The sequence below is a fragment of the Pelodiscus sinensis genome, chromosome 3 (genome assembly GCF_049634645.1).
Source record: "Pelodiscus sinensis isolate JC-2024 chromosome 3, ASM4963464v1, whole genome shotgun sequence".
NCBI classification, from domain to species: domain Eukaryota; kingdom Metazoa; phylum Chordata; order Testudines; family Trionychidae; genus Pelodiscus; species Pelodiscus sinensis.
Genome location: NC_134713.1, coordinates 8,116,429 through 8,131,156, shown reverse-complemented (window position 1 = coordinate 8,131,156; position 14,728 = coordinate 8,116,429). Strand labels below are relative to the sequence as shown.

Below are 14,728 nucleotides of genomic sequence, written 5' to 3'. Positions count from 1 at the left end.
GTGACACTTAATTCCTGTTCAGCCTTCAGTCATGAAGATTCTCTATTTGCTTTTGCTGTTGTCATCTTGCTGCTGATGGATGCACCAGGTAAGATGTCAATGAAAACGATCGATGATATAGAGGGCTATCGGGGAACCTGTTCTAAGGTTCTTTAAAGCTTTCTGTTTTTAAATATTTTTCTTACTTTTTTCTTACTAGCTTGCCCCCATAAAAACCATTGAGATTTGACTGGATTAAAGCCAGTCAAAGCAAAATCCATGTCACCTCAGTGTTTTCCTCAGATCTCAGTGATTAATCTTCCTACATGCTATCTGCATAGTTCTTACTCTTCTTATAATGGAAAATCACAGTAATGAACAGCTGGACCAATTAAGTCTGGTCATCCCCTTTCAATATCCCCCTGGTTTTGGGAGCTGGTGTACAAGGCTAGGAGCCACTAGATCATGACTGAAATTATGGCTTTGGCTGCTGACCTGTGTTAATAATTCAATGTCTTTCACAGCCTGACTTATTATAAATCGAGCTTCACATTCCACCGAGAGATTATACCGGCGGGAACAGAACCCAGGTCTGCAAAATAGCAGACACCCATCTCATCTGTCTCAGCTCCGCTGTGTCACAAACCTGCCCCAACAAGATGTTTTCCTTCTTTTCGAAAAATGATGTCACCTGGGGGCGGGACAGCATTTGCAGACCTGACAAGGAATAGTGAAGGGTACCAGTTTCCGTCTCTGGGTTGCAGACAACGTTGTGAAAGCACGACTGATGTTCTAAGCTAAATATTCGGAAATCTTTGGCTGTGCACATTGAGGCTGTCTTTTCGAAGGAAGAGTCCCTTGAGGTATAACCATGCATTGGGCTGTGCTTGTGGGGAAGATTCCCCTCCCCGCCAAGGAGTACGTGGCACAGACACATACATGGCTCCAGCAGCCAGCCCTTCTGAGTGGCATGTGGGGCCACAACAGCCAGGAAGCCTGGTCCTGCTAGGCCGTGGAACATACGTGGCCTAGAGTATCCTGGTAGGCTAGCTATGGGGGGGGAATAGCTCAGTGGTTTGAGCATTGGCCTGCTAAATGCAGAGTTGTGAGTTCAATCCTTGCAGAGGCCATCTGGGGCAAAAATTCATTAGGGATGGTACTTGGTCCTGCTGAGAAGGCAGAGGACTGGACTCAATGACCTTTCAGAAGGCAGAGGACTGGTCCTATCCAGTTCAAGGAGATAGACAATCTCCATTATTTTTTTCTTATGAAGGTTGGGCAGGCCATATTTTGCCTTCACTTGCTTAAAGGCATGGGACAATGAAGGATACCTGTGCTCCCAGCTACGGTTCTAAAATCTACAGCTGGGGAGTCAGTGCCTCTCATTAAATCACTCTAGTCCCTGAGGCTGCCATGAATATAGGTAGAACTAAAACCAATTACACAGTACAGGTTGAACCTCTCTAATTTGGCACTCTCTGGTCCGGCAACATGCGTGGTCTGGCATGATTTGAGTTAGCCAGATGTCCACTTAGCATGGGTGTGGCCAAGTTTTCCATGGTCCCAAAAGTTTGTTTATTGCTACCAGTTTTGGCTCTCAGTGTTCTGTGCTGTTATTTAGCTCTAATTTACCCCAAATGTCCTCTAACAGCCCAGAAAGCAGCAGAAGTGTTGGTAATGTTGCTAGACAATATTGGCCACCTTGCAAATTCTCTGGTTCAGCATTAGATCCTGAGGGTGACAGACTAGAGAGGTTCAACCTATAGTAAAGGTGTAATAAATAATTTGGCCAGATCTCAGTGAATGGCGTATGCTTGTCATTCTGCAATCACAACTGCAATTGACCCTGCTCTGCAGAAGGATGACTAAGGATCTTTTTCTTTCTCAGGATCCACTCGTGCTTTGGTGATCCGAAGGGAGTGTACAAGCCATGGGGGTGATTGTCGCTTTTGGCAATGTCCCTACGGTGCTATATACATTGACAAGAGCATTTTTGGCCATTGCTGTCAACTTCTACAAATGAGACCCTGAGTGTGAGCAAAAATGTGTATTCACTGTCATTGAAAAGTGGACAAAACCTTCTGTCCTGAAAGCAGCTCAGCTCTTTCCTCTGTATTTCCCCCTTGGGGCAAACCAGGCAAGATAATTATAAAACTCTTGGTGATGACAATGTCAATGTTCTTCAGAAAGAATATGAATGTTTTAAGTATGAAGGTTCCCCTGTAAAGTTCACTTGGCCACATTGCAAATCTGTAGCCCTTTCCTTCTTTCCGACAGTATTTTCCATAAATTATACAGGCCACTCAGCTGAGCAAATTAATGTTGCATCTGGAACAGGCCCTTGAGAAACAGTTGGTAGGATGAGAATCTTTCCCAGGCTGTCCTTTGGATTTATGTGGCCCTGTGCAATACTATTAAACTGATGTCCTATGCTTGATGCAGCTGGGGGAGGGATGATATTTTAGAGAGGTGAGTCATCTTCAGCAATGCATGAATGAAATAATTTTAAAGCAAATTTTAAATTAACGTCCTAAGACTAACACAGTAAAATCAGAAACTGACAGTATGTACCGGGGTTGGCAACTGCCTGTTTAAATGGCTTCGTTACCACATGAATGGCTCTTTCACAGGTTTGATGTTCTGCTAATAATTCTGGCAGGCTTTGTCACTTTAAGTTAACTAGATCCTCTCCGGAGTGGGAATGTGAAATATCATGTAAAAACATTTATTATTGTGCTTATTAGCGATGAGAGTTGAGTTGTTACCACACAGAGGATGCTTTCAGTGGCCGACGTAATGCCAGATACTCTCTGACTCTTCCATGCAGAAGTGAGCTTTAGAGAGCAACATGTTAATTCAGGCAGCCTTTCCCTCTGTAAAATTCCAAGATCTTCATGCAAGATATAATTGGCCATCGCTATAGTGTAAGACATGTTAGGTCACAGTGGTTTTTACAAAACCACTTGTGACATGGCCTTCTACAGGCCTCTTCCTATAGGATCTTTCCAAAAATTAAAAAAACGCATAGCATGATCTAAAATGCTTGCTATATTTGTTTTAGTGAGATGACCTCAGCAATAAAACTTCCTCAACTTGCAGAGTCATGTATCAGAATGTTTAACTTAGATTTTAGAGAAGAGCAACAGGAATGATTAAAGGTCTAGAGAACATGACCTATGAAGGAAGGCTGAAAGAATTGGGCTTGTTTAGTTTGGAAAAGAGAAGATTGAGAGGGGACATGATAGTGGTTTTCAGGTATCTAAAAAGTTGTCACAAGGAGGAGAGAGAAAAATTGTTCTCCTTGCCCTCTGAGGATAGGACAAGAAGCAATGGGCTTAAACTGCAGCCAGGGAGGTTTAGGTTGGACATTAGGAAAAAGTTCCTAATTGTTAGGGTGGTTAAATACTGTAATAAATTGCCCAGGGAGGTTGTGGAATCTCCATCTCTGGAGATATTTAAGAGTAGATTAGATAAATGTCTATCAGGGATGGTCTAGACAGTATTTGGTCCTGCCATGAGGGCAGGGGACTGGACTCGATGACCTCTCAAGGTCCCCTCTAGTCCTAGTATTCTATGATTATGTAGTTTCTAAAGTTATACTGTCATATCTCATAAGTTTTTAATCTGTAGTATCTCTATTATGATTTTCTAAGTACAAAGCATGTACAAAAAAGCTGAAAAAAGTTGTTTGCCACACACCACAAGATGAATTTGTGGTTACTTTAGTCAGTGAGTGTTGCTTACACAATCTAACTCCTTTGTGAACCACAGACGCACCGTCTTCTATGAATCTATTATCTCAAATAGAATTAAATCTAGTCTCCTGCACAACTAAGTATTGTCCAAAGTGTTACTGAGAGGTTTTTTTTCTTGTTCCAGAAGCACTTGATTTCCCTTGACTACAATATCTGTACCAATTCAACATTAAACTCAGAAACACAGTTTTTTCCCTCAGCTCTCTGTTGCTGTTTGTAAATTTGTTACTCTTAATGACCTGAGTGGTGTTTGTCCAACTTGCTCTTTAAAATCTCCAATGATGGAGATTCCACAGTCTCTCCTAGGCAATTCATTCCAGTGGTTAATCCCCTAGGCAGCTAGGTGGTTAAGCACTGGATGCATCTGATGAAGTGGGTCTTTGCCCATGAAAGCTTATGCTCCTACACTTCAGTTAGTCCATAAGGTGCCACAGGACTCCTCGCCGCTTTTGCAGATTCAGACTAACACGGCTACCCCTCTGATACTAGGCAGCTAGGAAGCTTTTCCTAATATCCCACCTAAACCTCTCTTGTTAAGCTCATTGCTCCTTGTTTGCTCTTCAGAGGTTGGTTACTAAGGACAATTTACCATCTTCCCTCCTTGTGACATCCTTTTATGTATTTGAAAATTGTTCACCTACTCCAGCTCAGTCTTCTCTTCTCCAGACTAAAGAAACCCAAATTTTCAATAGGTCACACTAATTCACTCCCTATTCCAGGGAACTCCATTGATTTGATGGCCTTTTGTATTAGCTACCCCCCATGCTACCCTGGCTGGCAGGCCACAGGAAAGGAGGCATTCAGGAAAGACACCTGTCTAACTTTACATACACTGAAACATTGTTAGCTGAGTTTAAACATGAGTGTTGGCTCTTTATTGTCTTAAGACCATTTTCTCTAATTCATTCTTAACACTTGATAAATAAAGGCTCCTGTTCTCAGAGGGTGCATCTAGACTGGCAAGATTTTGCGCAAAGGCACTTGCCAATCAAGACGCGCTTTTGCGGAAATACATTTAACGGAAAAACTTTTCCATTAAAAGTTTTTCCACAAAATCATGCCAGTCTAGATGCAGCCAGAAGGTGTAGCTCTTGCCAAAGCTCCCAAAAGCAAGAGGCACTAGTGAGCCAGACTTGCATGGTAGTAAGTTGTTGGTGTAGCCAGGGGGTTGTACATCATCCCAGGTCACAGAGTATGTCTGCACTGTTGGCCGAGGAGCGTCTGCAGCCTGTTTAGAGGTACCTGAGCTAGCTTTAGCTAGATAGCTGAAATAACAATAGCAGTGAGGCCCTGGCAGCTTGGACAGCAGAATGGACTTGCAAAAGTCTATCCAGGGCCCAGGATACCTACTTACGTTACAAGTCTGTGCTTCGGTGGCATCATTGCTCTGGGTACCTCAGCTGGTTCTGGGACGTATCTATGAACTGCAAGCACACCTCAGATTGCAGGGTGGACATATCCTGAGAGTGGGAGACTTAGGACATTCCATTTTAGGACAGGATGGTGCCCAAGGTGTAATGCCTGACTGGCAAATTCAGAGATCAGCAAGGGGACAGAGGTACAAGCAGCCCTGTATTGTCACATTCATCAGAGAACCCTTTGAATTTTGTCCTGCATTTTCCTAGGCAGAGTGTCAGCCCAATCATTTCTCCTCTCCTGCCTGACTAATGTGAATGAGAGGAACCTGAGAGGGGCTTAGCACCAGCAGGCACCATTTGTGTCTGTACTGGACTGTTAATGTTACAACTGAGGGTTTGACGAGGGGTCATGTCAAGTTGGCCAAGCACTACCCTGCAGGGCAGCCCCCCCCTCCAGGAAGTGGCCTGCAGAAGTAGCTGGTCAGAGCTTAGATGTGCCAAGACATTTTGCACAAGGCACAGTGGCCCAACGTGCCTTACATAATCTGGGATGGCACAAGATGCTTTGCAGAAAGACCATGGAGTTTTCCACAGACAGAGCTGCAAGAATTCCAACGTCCACGCTGTGGTTGGACAGTTCACATCTTCCCCAGAAGCAGGAGTCACCTTCTGATTGGTCCACAGCAGTTTTGCCAAGAAGAAACCAAACCTTCACCAACTGTATAAAACTGGCAGTTCTGGTCAACATTGATGCTTAAATACTTGGAAGAGACAGGACTGTCATCACCTAGCTACTGGAAGCAGCTTCTGTGTGGTAACTATTATAGTCACTTCTCTCATAATCACCCTTTAATTCTTTATTTAAAGTCCCGTTTAGGGAGATAGCTGTGAGATCCAGAAACAGAAGAAGAGCACAGCTGTTTTAACTCCACTGAGCAAGTGACCTCCTTCAATGGAGTCTCCAGGTGTCCACCTAGGGTTCGGAGAGGCTGAGCTGGAGAACACGCCTCACGTCACTTAGAAGTAAAAAACTACATGTGTGATGTTTACCAGAATGAAAAAGTTGGTTCTTTTAAAGCTGCCTGAGTTAAAACCATAGACAGGATATTTGAAGTTATCAACGTTTCTTTTATCAGGAAATCCTAGTTATCCAAATGAACAGTGTGCCCCCCGCTTCAGCCGTAGATGAACTAACTTGACAGCTGTGGGAGCTAGAACAGGAGAGGATTTCGGGAGTGAAGGAGGAGAAAGGGAGAGGAGGGGGATGAAAGAGAAGGTAGAAGAGGAGAGAAAAGCTGGGGAGAAAGAGGGAAGAGAAAACAGGCAAGAAAACAACAAATAAGGAATTTCAGATGAAGTTTGAAAGAAGGACTGAGCGAGAGAAAGGACAGAGGAGACAGAAGAGGGGTTCAGCAAAAGAGAGCAGGTCCTCAGGGCAGGGAACGAAGGGAGGCAGTGAGGAAGGTGGAGGAGAGAAAGGGGAAGGAAAGAAGGAGAGACGCAGGAAGAGTGGGGTGCGTCTGCATTAGGCAGGCACCTCATTTGATGCTGCTTCAGTGTTTCCAACCAAGGTCAAATCTGGGCTCCTTAAGACAGTGAGGGGCGGGGCCAGTTCCCTCCTCCATCTCTGTGAGTGAAGACCAAGACTTTATGTTGATGATGTTGTTGTGATGATCAGGACTTTAACAGGGTTCAAAAGAGAGTTAGAAAAATTCATGGATGTTAGGTCCATGAAATGGCTATTTGCCAGGATGGGTAGGAATGGTGTCCCTAACCTTTGTCTGTCAGAGGCTGGAAATGGATTACAAGAGAGGGACCACTTGATGATCCCCTGGTCTGTTCACTCCCTCTGGGGCACCTGGTGCTGGCCACTGGCGGCAGACAGGATACTGGGCTGGATGGACCTTTGGTCTGACCCAGTATGGCCGTTCTTATGTTCTTATGAATGATGGAAAATAGCATACAGCTGATAATCTAATCCTCTTCTTCTGCAATGCCTTACTTTAAACTTGTAGACGTGCTGTGTTAATGCATATCAAATATGTCAATGTGGGATAATTCCCAACTTTGACAGAAAGAGGGAGAAGCTTTGATTTGGGTGGTGAGGGAAACATTTTTGCACTATTTGAATATTTAGTTAACTTTGAACATTGGATGAAAGTGGCCCCAAGACTGAAGGATACAGGTACAATTCCATAGACATTAGCATGGTTGCAATGAGAGATTCTCCGACTGGGAGAGGACATGTCACATTTTTTAGGAAGGTGTACCGAACCTTCTAGTAATTCAATAATTATAAAGTGTCACAACACCACTCACTCAAATTTGGCCTGGCTACCTTTCCCCATCATGATGGAGGAGCATCTGGGCCAAATTTGAATTGAATTGATAGTAGCTGGTTTAAACAAATTACTCCATTGTATGCCTGTGGTTTACAGTGTGATAACTAATTGAATTGTCAGCCTTACTACTTAAATAATTTGTTTGACTTTCTGAATTCTAATGGTGGAGTTCTTTGGTTGTAGTGACACAGGAATTCCTGTAATTCAGTTGACAAACAGTTGGCTAGAAATGAATAAGAACCTGCATTTAAGCATCCCTACTTCAATGTTGGTAGCAAAGTCACCTCCTTAGTATAGAACAGAATCAGGATAAAGGTTTCCTCAATAATAAGGCTGTGATAAAGCCTTAAATGTATGAATGTGATTTATTATGTGTAACGTCACATGATTAATTTAGACACATGAGCACCCAACCAGCTTTATTTTGCTTTCTGTAATTTCTTCGTTGTTTTCAGTTCTATTTGGGATAATAAAGCACATACATGTGCAATAATTTTCCACTCTGTACTTTGGCTTCAGATAAAAAGATTTCAATGAGAAATGTAATACAGTAATTGGGGAACTAAAATGATTTACAAAAGCTCTGTTTTTAAAAGCTATCTTGCCTCTCATAACTGTATTTTTCTGAAATCCTCCTAGGGCATCTCTGGTGCTGAGAGGGTAATTATCAGAACATATATTAAAATGTTATTTTGATTAGAGCAAGATTTGTACAATTCACCATCTCTCAATCCCCAGTAACCCAGTGTCCTCTGTCTCCTCCCTGGCTTGGTGTTTCTTCTCTCCAGTGATACTGAGTTCCCAGCCAACCTCCAGCTATGAAGATCCTTTATCTTCTCGTTGCTGTTGTGTTTTTGGTGCTCATGGATGCCCCAGGTAAGATGTCAGTGAAAACAAGCAATGATATAAAGGGATATTTGGGAGCTTGTACTAAGGCAGTCTAACACTTTCAACTAGAAAAACATTTCTAACCTTAGGAGGTCTAGAAGCCCACTCGCAAGAAAAAAAATATTTTGGACAGAATTATGACCAGTTAAAAAAAATCCATGTTCCAGCAATGTTGTCCTCAGATCTTGCTGAGGCTTGCTGCTTAAGCCACAGCCTATTCTATCTGTATTCACTTTTCTTTTAATGGGCAATCACAGAATCTGGCTGGGGTAAGGACAAACAAAATCTGGCCAGCACCTTTCAATATACCTTTGGGTATATTTGGCACAAGGCTCAGGATGAGGAGACCATGAATAGAAATGTATCTTCTGTTGATGACTTTCGTTAATAATTCTGTACTTTTCAGCACCTAACTTCTCAGGTCTCATGTCCCACTCAGAGGTTATGGTGCAGGGCACAGAACCCAGATCTCCAAAATGGCAGCTGTCCAGATCCGTGTCTTCACCCCTCTGTGCCTCAAAACCTTCCACAAACAGCTTGGCTAGCTTTATTATGAAATATGATATCATTGGGGGGGGGGGAGGGACAGTGTTTGCAGACATGACAAATGAACGATGCAGGGGTTCCGTTTCCATCTGTTGGTTGTAGATAATTTTGTGAAAACACAATGAATGTTCTAAACTTTTTAGAAAACGGCTTTTTCAAAAGAGCAGGCAAATCAGCTATTACCAAACCAGGGCAATTGGTCATGAAGAAGCAGTTCCAGAGAGCACCTAGGGTATGTCTAGACTACAGGGTTTTGTCGACAGAAGTTTTGTCGACAGTATCTGTCGACAAAACTTCTGTCGACAAAGAGCGTCTAGACACATTCAGTTCTGTCGACAAAGCAAGCTGCTTTGTCGACAGAACCCTGTAGTCTAGACACAACCCTACATGCAATAACACCTTCTGTCAACAGAACTCTGTCGACAGAAGGTATTATGCCTTGTAAAATGAGGTTTACCAGCGTCGACAAAACTGCTGAGTTCTGTCGACATTATGTCAACAGAACTCAGCGGTAGTGTAGACGCAGGTATAGTTTTGTCGACAAAAGTCCACTTTTGTCGACAAAACTCTGTAGTCTAGACACACCCCTAGTGAGAAAATCTGAGCAGAATCTCAGGGTGCGTCTAGACTACAGGCTTTTGTCGACAGAGGCTTTTGTTGACAAAGCTTCTGTCGACAAAGAGCATCTAGACAACATCCAGTTCTGTCGACAAAGCAAGCTGCTTTGTTGACATGAGAGTGTAGACGCAAAGGACAGTGTAGGTGCAATAATGCCTTCTGTCGACAGAACTCTGTCAATAAAAGGCGTTATTCCTCATAGAATGAAGTTTACCACCGTCAACAAAACTCGGTGGTAGTGTAGATGCAGATATAGTTTTGTCGACAAAAGTCCATGTTTGTCGACAAAACCTTGTAGTCTAGACACACCCTCTGGGTATGTCTACACTAGAAAGTTAGTTCGAACTAACGGACGTTAGTTCGAACTAACTTTCCTATGCGCTACACTAGCGCTCCGCTAGTTCGAATTTGAATCGAACTAGCGGAGCGCTTAGTTCGAACTAGGTAAACCTCATTTTACGAGGACTAACGCCTAGTTCGAACTAGCTAGTTCGAACTAAGGGCTGTGTAGCCCTTTAGTTCGAACTAGTGGGAGGCTAGCCCTCCCCAGGTTTCCCTGGTGGCCACTCTGGCCAACACCAGGGAAACTCTATGCCCCCCTCCCGGCCCCGGACCCCTTAAAGGGGCACGGGCTGGCTACGGTGCCCGTGCCAGGTGCAAGCCTGCCAGCACCCAGCTAGCAGACCCTGCACCTGGCACGGCACAGAGCCACCCACCCGATGCCCCCCAGCCCACCCCCTCTTGCCGAGACCAGGCTGGCGGCTCCCGGGAGCTTGCCCTGGACCGCAAGAGGCGGGCACCTTCCTGGGCTAGTGCGGACATCGTGGACCTCGTCCACGATCTCCGCACTAGGCACAGGAAAGTGGCCGTCTAGGGCAGGAGAGCTGCCAGCCTGGCCACCCAGGACCAGGTGTGCATGAAAATCAAGGGGGTCCACTGAGACCCCCGACACTGAGCCCTGAGCTTACAATGGCCGTGCTGGGTCAGACCAAAGGTCCATCTAGCCCAGTAGCCTGTCTGCCAACAGCGGCCAACCCTAGGGACCCTGGAGGGGATGGACCGAAGACAATGACCAAGCCATTTGTCTCGTGCCATCCCTCTCCAGCCTTCCACAAACTTTGGGCAGGGACACCACTCCTACCCTCTGGCTAATAGGACTCCATGGCCCCAACCTCCATGACTTGATCTCACTTCCCTTTAAACTCTGTTCTAGTTGTAGCCTTCACAGCCTCCTGCAGCAAGGAGTTCCACAGGTTAACTATTTGCTTTGTCAAGAACAACAACTTTCTCTTACTAGTTTCAAGCCTGCTACCCATTCCTTTCCTTTGGTGTCCTCTAGTCCTTCTTTATGGGAACTCAGGAAGAACTTTTCTGAATGCACCCTCTCCACCCAACCCCTGCTTTTAGAGACCTCTATCCTGTCCCCCCTCCGTCTCCTCTTTTCTAAGCTGAACAGTCCCAGTCTCTGTAGCCTCTCTTCATCTGGGACCTGTTCCCAACCCCTGATCATGTTAGTTGCCCTCCCCTCTCCCAGCCTTTCTCTTCCCCTCTCCCACCTCCTTTTCCCAGTCTCCCCCAGTTTTTTTCAATAAAGACAGAGTCAATGTTGGAAGAAACGTTATCTTTATTTTGTACATCAAGAAGAAGGGGGGCTAGGGAAGGGCAAGTGGAAGGAGGTGAGGGAGGAATGGGGTACGAGCCCCCGATGGGGAGGACTGGGCTGGCTCTGCGGGCTTCTGGGGGTGGAAGCTCTCCTGCAGCCCCCCAATTACTCCCTCTCCCCAGATGGCAGCCTGCGGCAAGTGCAGCCGGGCTGATGGCCGAGTGGTGTGATGTGCCCAGTGTGGGCACTCAGGGCACTCCAAGCCAGAACTTCTTTGCAAGCGGGGCACCCCTTAGAACTGTGTGTCCGGGGTGGGGGTCGGGACCCTTTAAGCGCAGCCCTCGGCTAGCCTGAGACAGTATCTCCATGCTCTAAGTCCTCCTTTTATGCCCTGCCGGCACTGCTTCCGGCCATCATTAAGCCCTGTTCAGAGTCCACTCAATGTGGACTTACTAGTTCGAACTAGCAAAACGCTAGTTCGAACTAGTTTTTAGTTCTAGATGCGTTAGTTCGAACTAGCTTAGTTCGAATTAACTAATTCGAACTAAGTTAGTTCGAACTAGCGCTGTAGTGTAGACGTACCCTCAGAGACAGGCAGGTGTTCAAACCTGGAAGGAACTCTCTCAAGCTAATTTCTCTCAGATCTGTAGTCATCCAACCTAGCACTGTGGACGTTCTACCCTACTTATCCAAATGGCATGGATGATCCTGCCTGGCACATCAATGGCTATTAGGCAGGAGGGGCAGGAATGGTGTCCCTAGCATCTGTTTCTCAGAAGCTGGGAATGGGTGACAGGGAGGGATCTCTTGATGATTCTCTGCTTTGTTCATTCCCCCGGAACACCTGGCATTGGCCACTGTCAAAAGACAAGATATTAAACTAGATGGACTTTTGGTCTGACCTAGTATGTTCTTCTTATGTTCACACCCCACTCACAAGGGGAAGTAAGCAATACAGGCAGCCCCTTTCTTCCGGTCCTTTAAAGGCATGCTCAGAGCAGAGGTTCTAAAATCTGCAGCTGGAAAGTCAGTGTCAATGTTTTAATTAATCATGCCATTGTTTTCTTAGAGTCTGCTACGGAATGTGGGCAGAACTACTAGTATATAAACAGTACTAGACCTGTGATAAACTTTTGCACTGGAAGATAATTGGGCTGACTTGGCCAGGTCCCAGTAAATGGAAAATGTCTGTCATCATGCCATCACAACTGTAATTTATCCCACTCTGCGGAAGGATGATTAAGGCTTGCTTATGTATGTATGTATGTATGTATGTATTTTGTTGCCAGGATTCTCCCAGGGCGTGGTGACCCGAAGGCAATGTCGACGCCAACAGGGTAGCTGTCACTTTTGGCGATGTCCCACCCAATCCATATATATTGACAGATGCATCATTGGCCATTGTTGTCGAAGGTAGGCTCCAGGTTCCACAAGGGAGACCCGGCAGAATGTTCACTACTCTCTTTTCATTGAAGAGGGGATGGATCCTCCTCTCCTTCAGGCAACTTAGCTCCTAGCCCTCTATTTCCCCCCTTTTGCGAAGCAGGGGAGGCAATTATGGAAATCTCGGTGAACACAGAGTGAACATTCAGAATGAACGTGAAGGTTTTAAGCAGGAAGTTTCTTCCGTAAAGTTAATTCGTCCACCTTGCAGCTTTGCAGCCCTTTCTCATCCTGTTCTGTTTGTTGCTAACCGTTGTAGAGGCTGGCCAGCCAGTCAAATTAATGTCGCAGCAGGGCCAAGTCCTAGAGAAACAAGAGGGAGTAGGAGACACTTTCCCAACTATTAAAATACCAGATTGAGGATCAGGGATGTCATGCTGGCAGCTACTTTGGCTACAGAATAAGAGCAAGTGGCATAGGCTGGAATGATCCTGCTAATTCACTGAGCATTCCCAGAGAACCCTGCTCTCATTCATCAGGTCTGCTAACATGGAACTGGCCCTAGAAGAGAGTCAGGCTTTGGACAGAATTAGAATTTCCCTAAAATTCATTCAAAGTTAACTTTCCATGACCTAAGTGTGTCTCCTTTTAGCTTCCACTGTAGACAAGATGTGTGTTTGATAGAACAACTCTTCAAGGATGTGAGTTGTGCTTTTCTATAGTGTGCTGCTTATAGGCAGCCAGTGACTGGATGCCTGTAACGATCCACTGAGAAACTCTGTGACATAGTTGATGCTCACGCTTTTTCGTGAGGCCTCCTCTGACGTGTCCTTAAAACTCCACCATCTACCTGTACCACAAATGGTTTTCTGCATCTGCAGGAAAGCAAAAGACTGGATTAAATGAATAGTTATACAGTTAAACACACACATATAATACAACAAAGGACAGGAATATATAGGTACAAAATTTAAAAAACTGAATAGTATTCTTGTTTTCTTGATGCAGGTCGGAAATTATTCCCGATGGTAACAAAAAGATTGGGTGGTCCTCTGAGGTGAGTCAGGGAGGGGAGGTGGCATTCTTTCCTCCAGGCCCACCACTTAAGGCTGAAGCCCTGTTTATTTTGGTGGATCCCTCAACTTATTTGTGGCCCCAGCCTCCGGCTGCGAACCCCAGCTATAACCCAATGTTGCAAGAGGGGCGAGGGATTCCCTATACTTGGATCACTCCTTCCACGCCATTTGAATCACAATCAAACTTGGTATTAACCTTGGGAAAACACCAAAAACATTCAAAGCTGATTCTTTTTTCTTTGTACAGGTGATTTTCTGATTGATTGTCCAGGGAGTCTGGGAGATAGCCACTTGCTTCCAAAATCATCAGATCCTGCCGCGGTGGAACACAGAAGTGCGGCTGCTCATTTGGCCTGCACAGAACCTTGAAAGTTGGGAGGAAGTCCATGAAGTTCCCGTATAAGATTTGTTACTCCTCTTTTAATAAAAGCAAGCTGGCGTGAGGACATCCTGCTGAACTGTGTGTGTGTGTGTGTACTGATGAGAGGCAAGGGGGTTGTTTCTATTATTCTTGTCCTTTAGAAACCCAACTTATTCAGGTTTCTAAAATTAAACATAAAATGCAATGAAATGCCCTAAAAATTCCCAACCTTATGTTAATAGAACACAAGTGTATTTATACGCCATGATTCATGTAATCCTAGGAGAGCTCACTTTCGGAACATGTTGGCCTCAAGTTTTTTGCAGTTCTTCAGTACCAGCTGCAGGCTGTAGTGATTGTGACATTCAGAGATCCTAAACCCCCCAGTATCTACAGGACAATGTCTAGGTTGGATCTGAGAGGGTGGAATCTCCATCCTTGGAAGATTTTAAGGCCTGTCTTGATAAAGCCCTTGCTGGAGGGATTTAGCTGGGGCTGGTCCTGGTTTGAGCAGAGGGTTGGACTAAATGACCTTTGAAATTGGGTAGGAGATTTGAAAGAGCAGGGCTCTTGAATCTAGATCAAGGAAGAGCTGCTAGAAGCTGACGCTAGGTAAGAGTCAGGCTAGGAATAGGATGCACAGATTTAACTGTGGGGGTAATTCACCTTTCGGGGAGCTCACCTAGGGACATGAATTCTTAAATCAGGACAGGGCATTTCTTTCTAAGAGTTCTGCTCTAGCTCAGCCAGATGCTTGGGGCCTGATGCAGGAATTGCTGGGTGAGATGCTCTCAAGAGTTCTGACTAATCAGCTCCCCT

General features: G+C 45.1%; 1 protein-coding gene across 2 annotated transcripts; it reads left to right on the top strand.

Moving 5' to 3' along the window:
* The first annotated feature begins 5,755 nt into the window (after positions 1-5,755).
* LOC102455367 (lingual antimicrobial peptide-like) lies at positions 5,756-13,994 on the top strand. Of its 2 annotated transcripts, none has more exons than XM_006137011.3 (5): positions 5,756-5,906; positions 8,223-8,310; positions 12,379-12,502; positions 13,481-13,529; positions 13,796-13,994. In XM_006137011.3, exons 2-5 carry the CDS (start codon positions 8,253-8,255, stop codon positions 13,805-13,807), a joined length of 243 nt encoding a protein of 80 aa, XP_006137073.1. In that variant the 5' UTR covers positions 5,756-5,906; positions 8,223-8,252; the 3' UTR covers positions 13,808-13,994. The 2 variants fall into 2 exon arrangements, with proteins under 2 accessions (XP_006137073.1, XP_006137074.1); XM_006137012.4 differs by having other exon boundaries at positions 5,815-5,906; positions 8,173-8,310.
* The last annotated feature ends 734 nt before the right edge of the window (positions 13,995-14,728 follow it).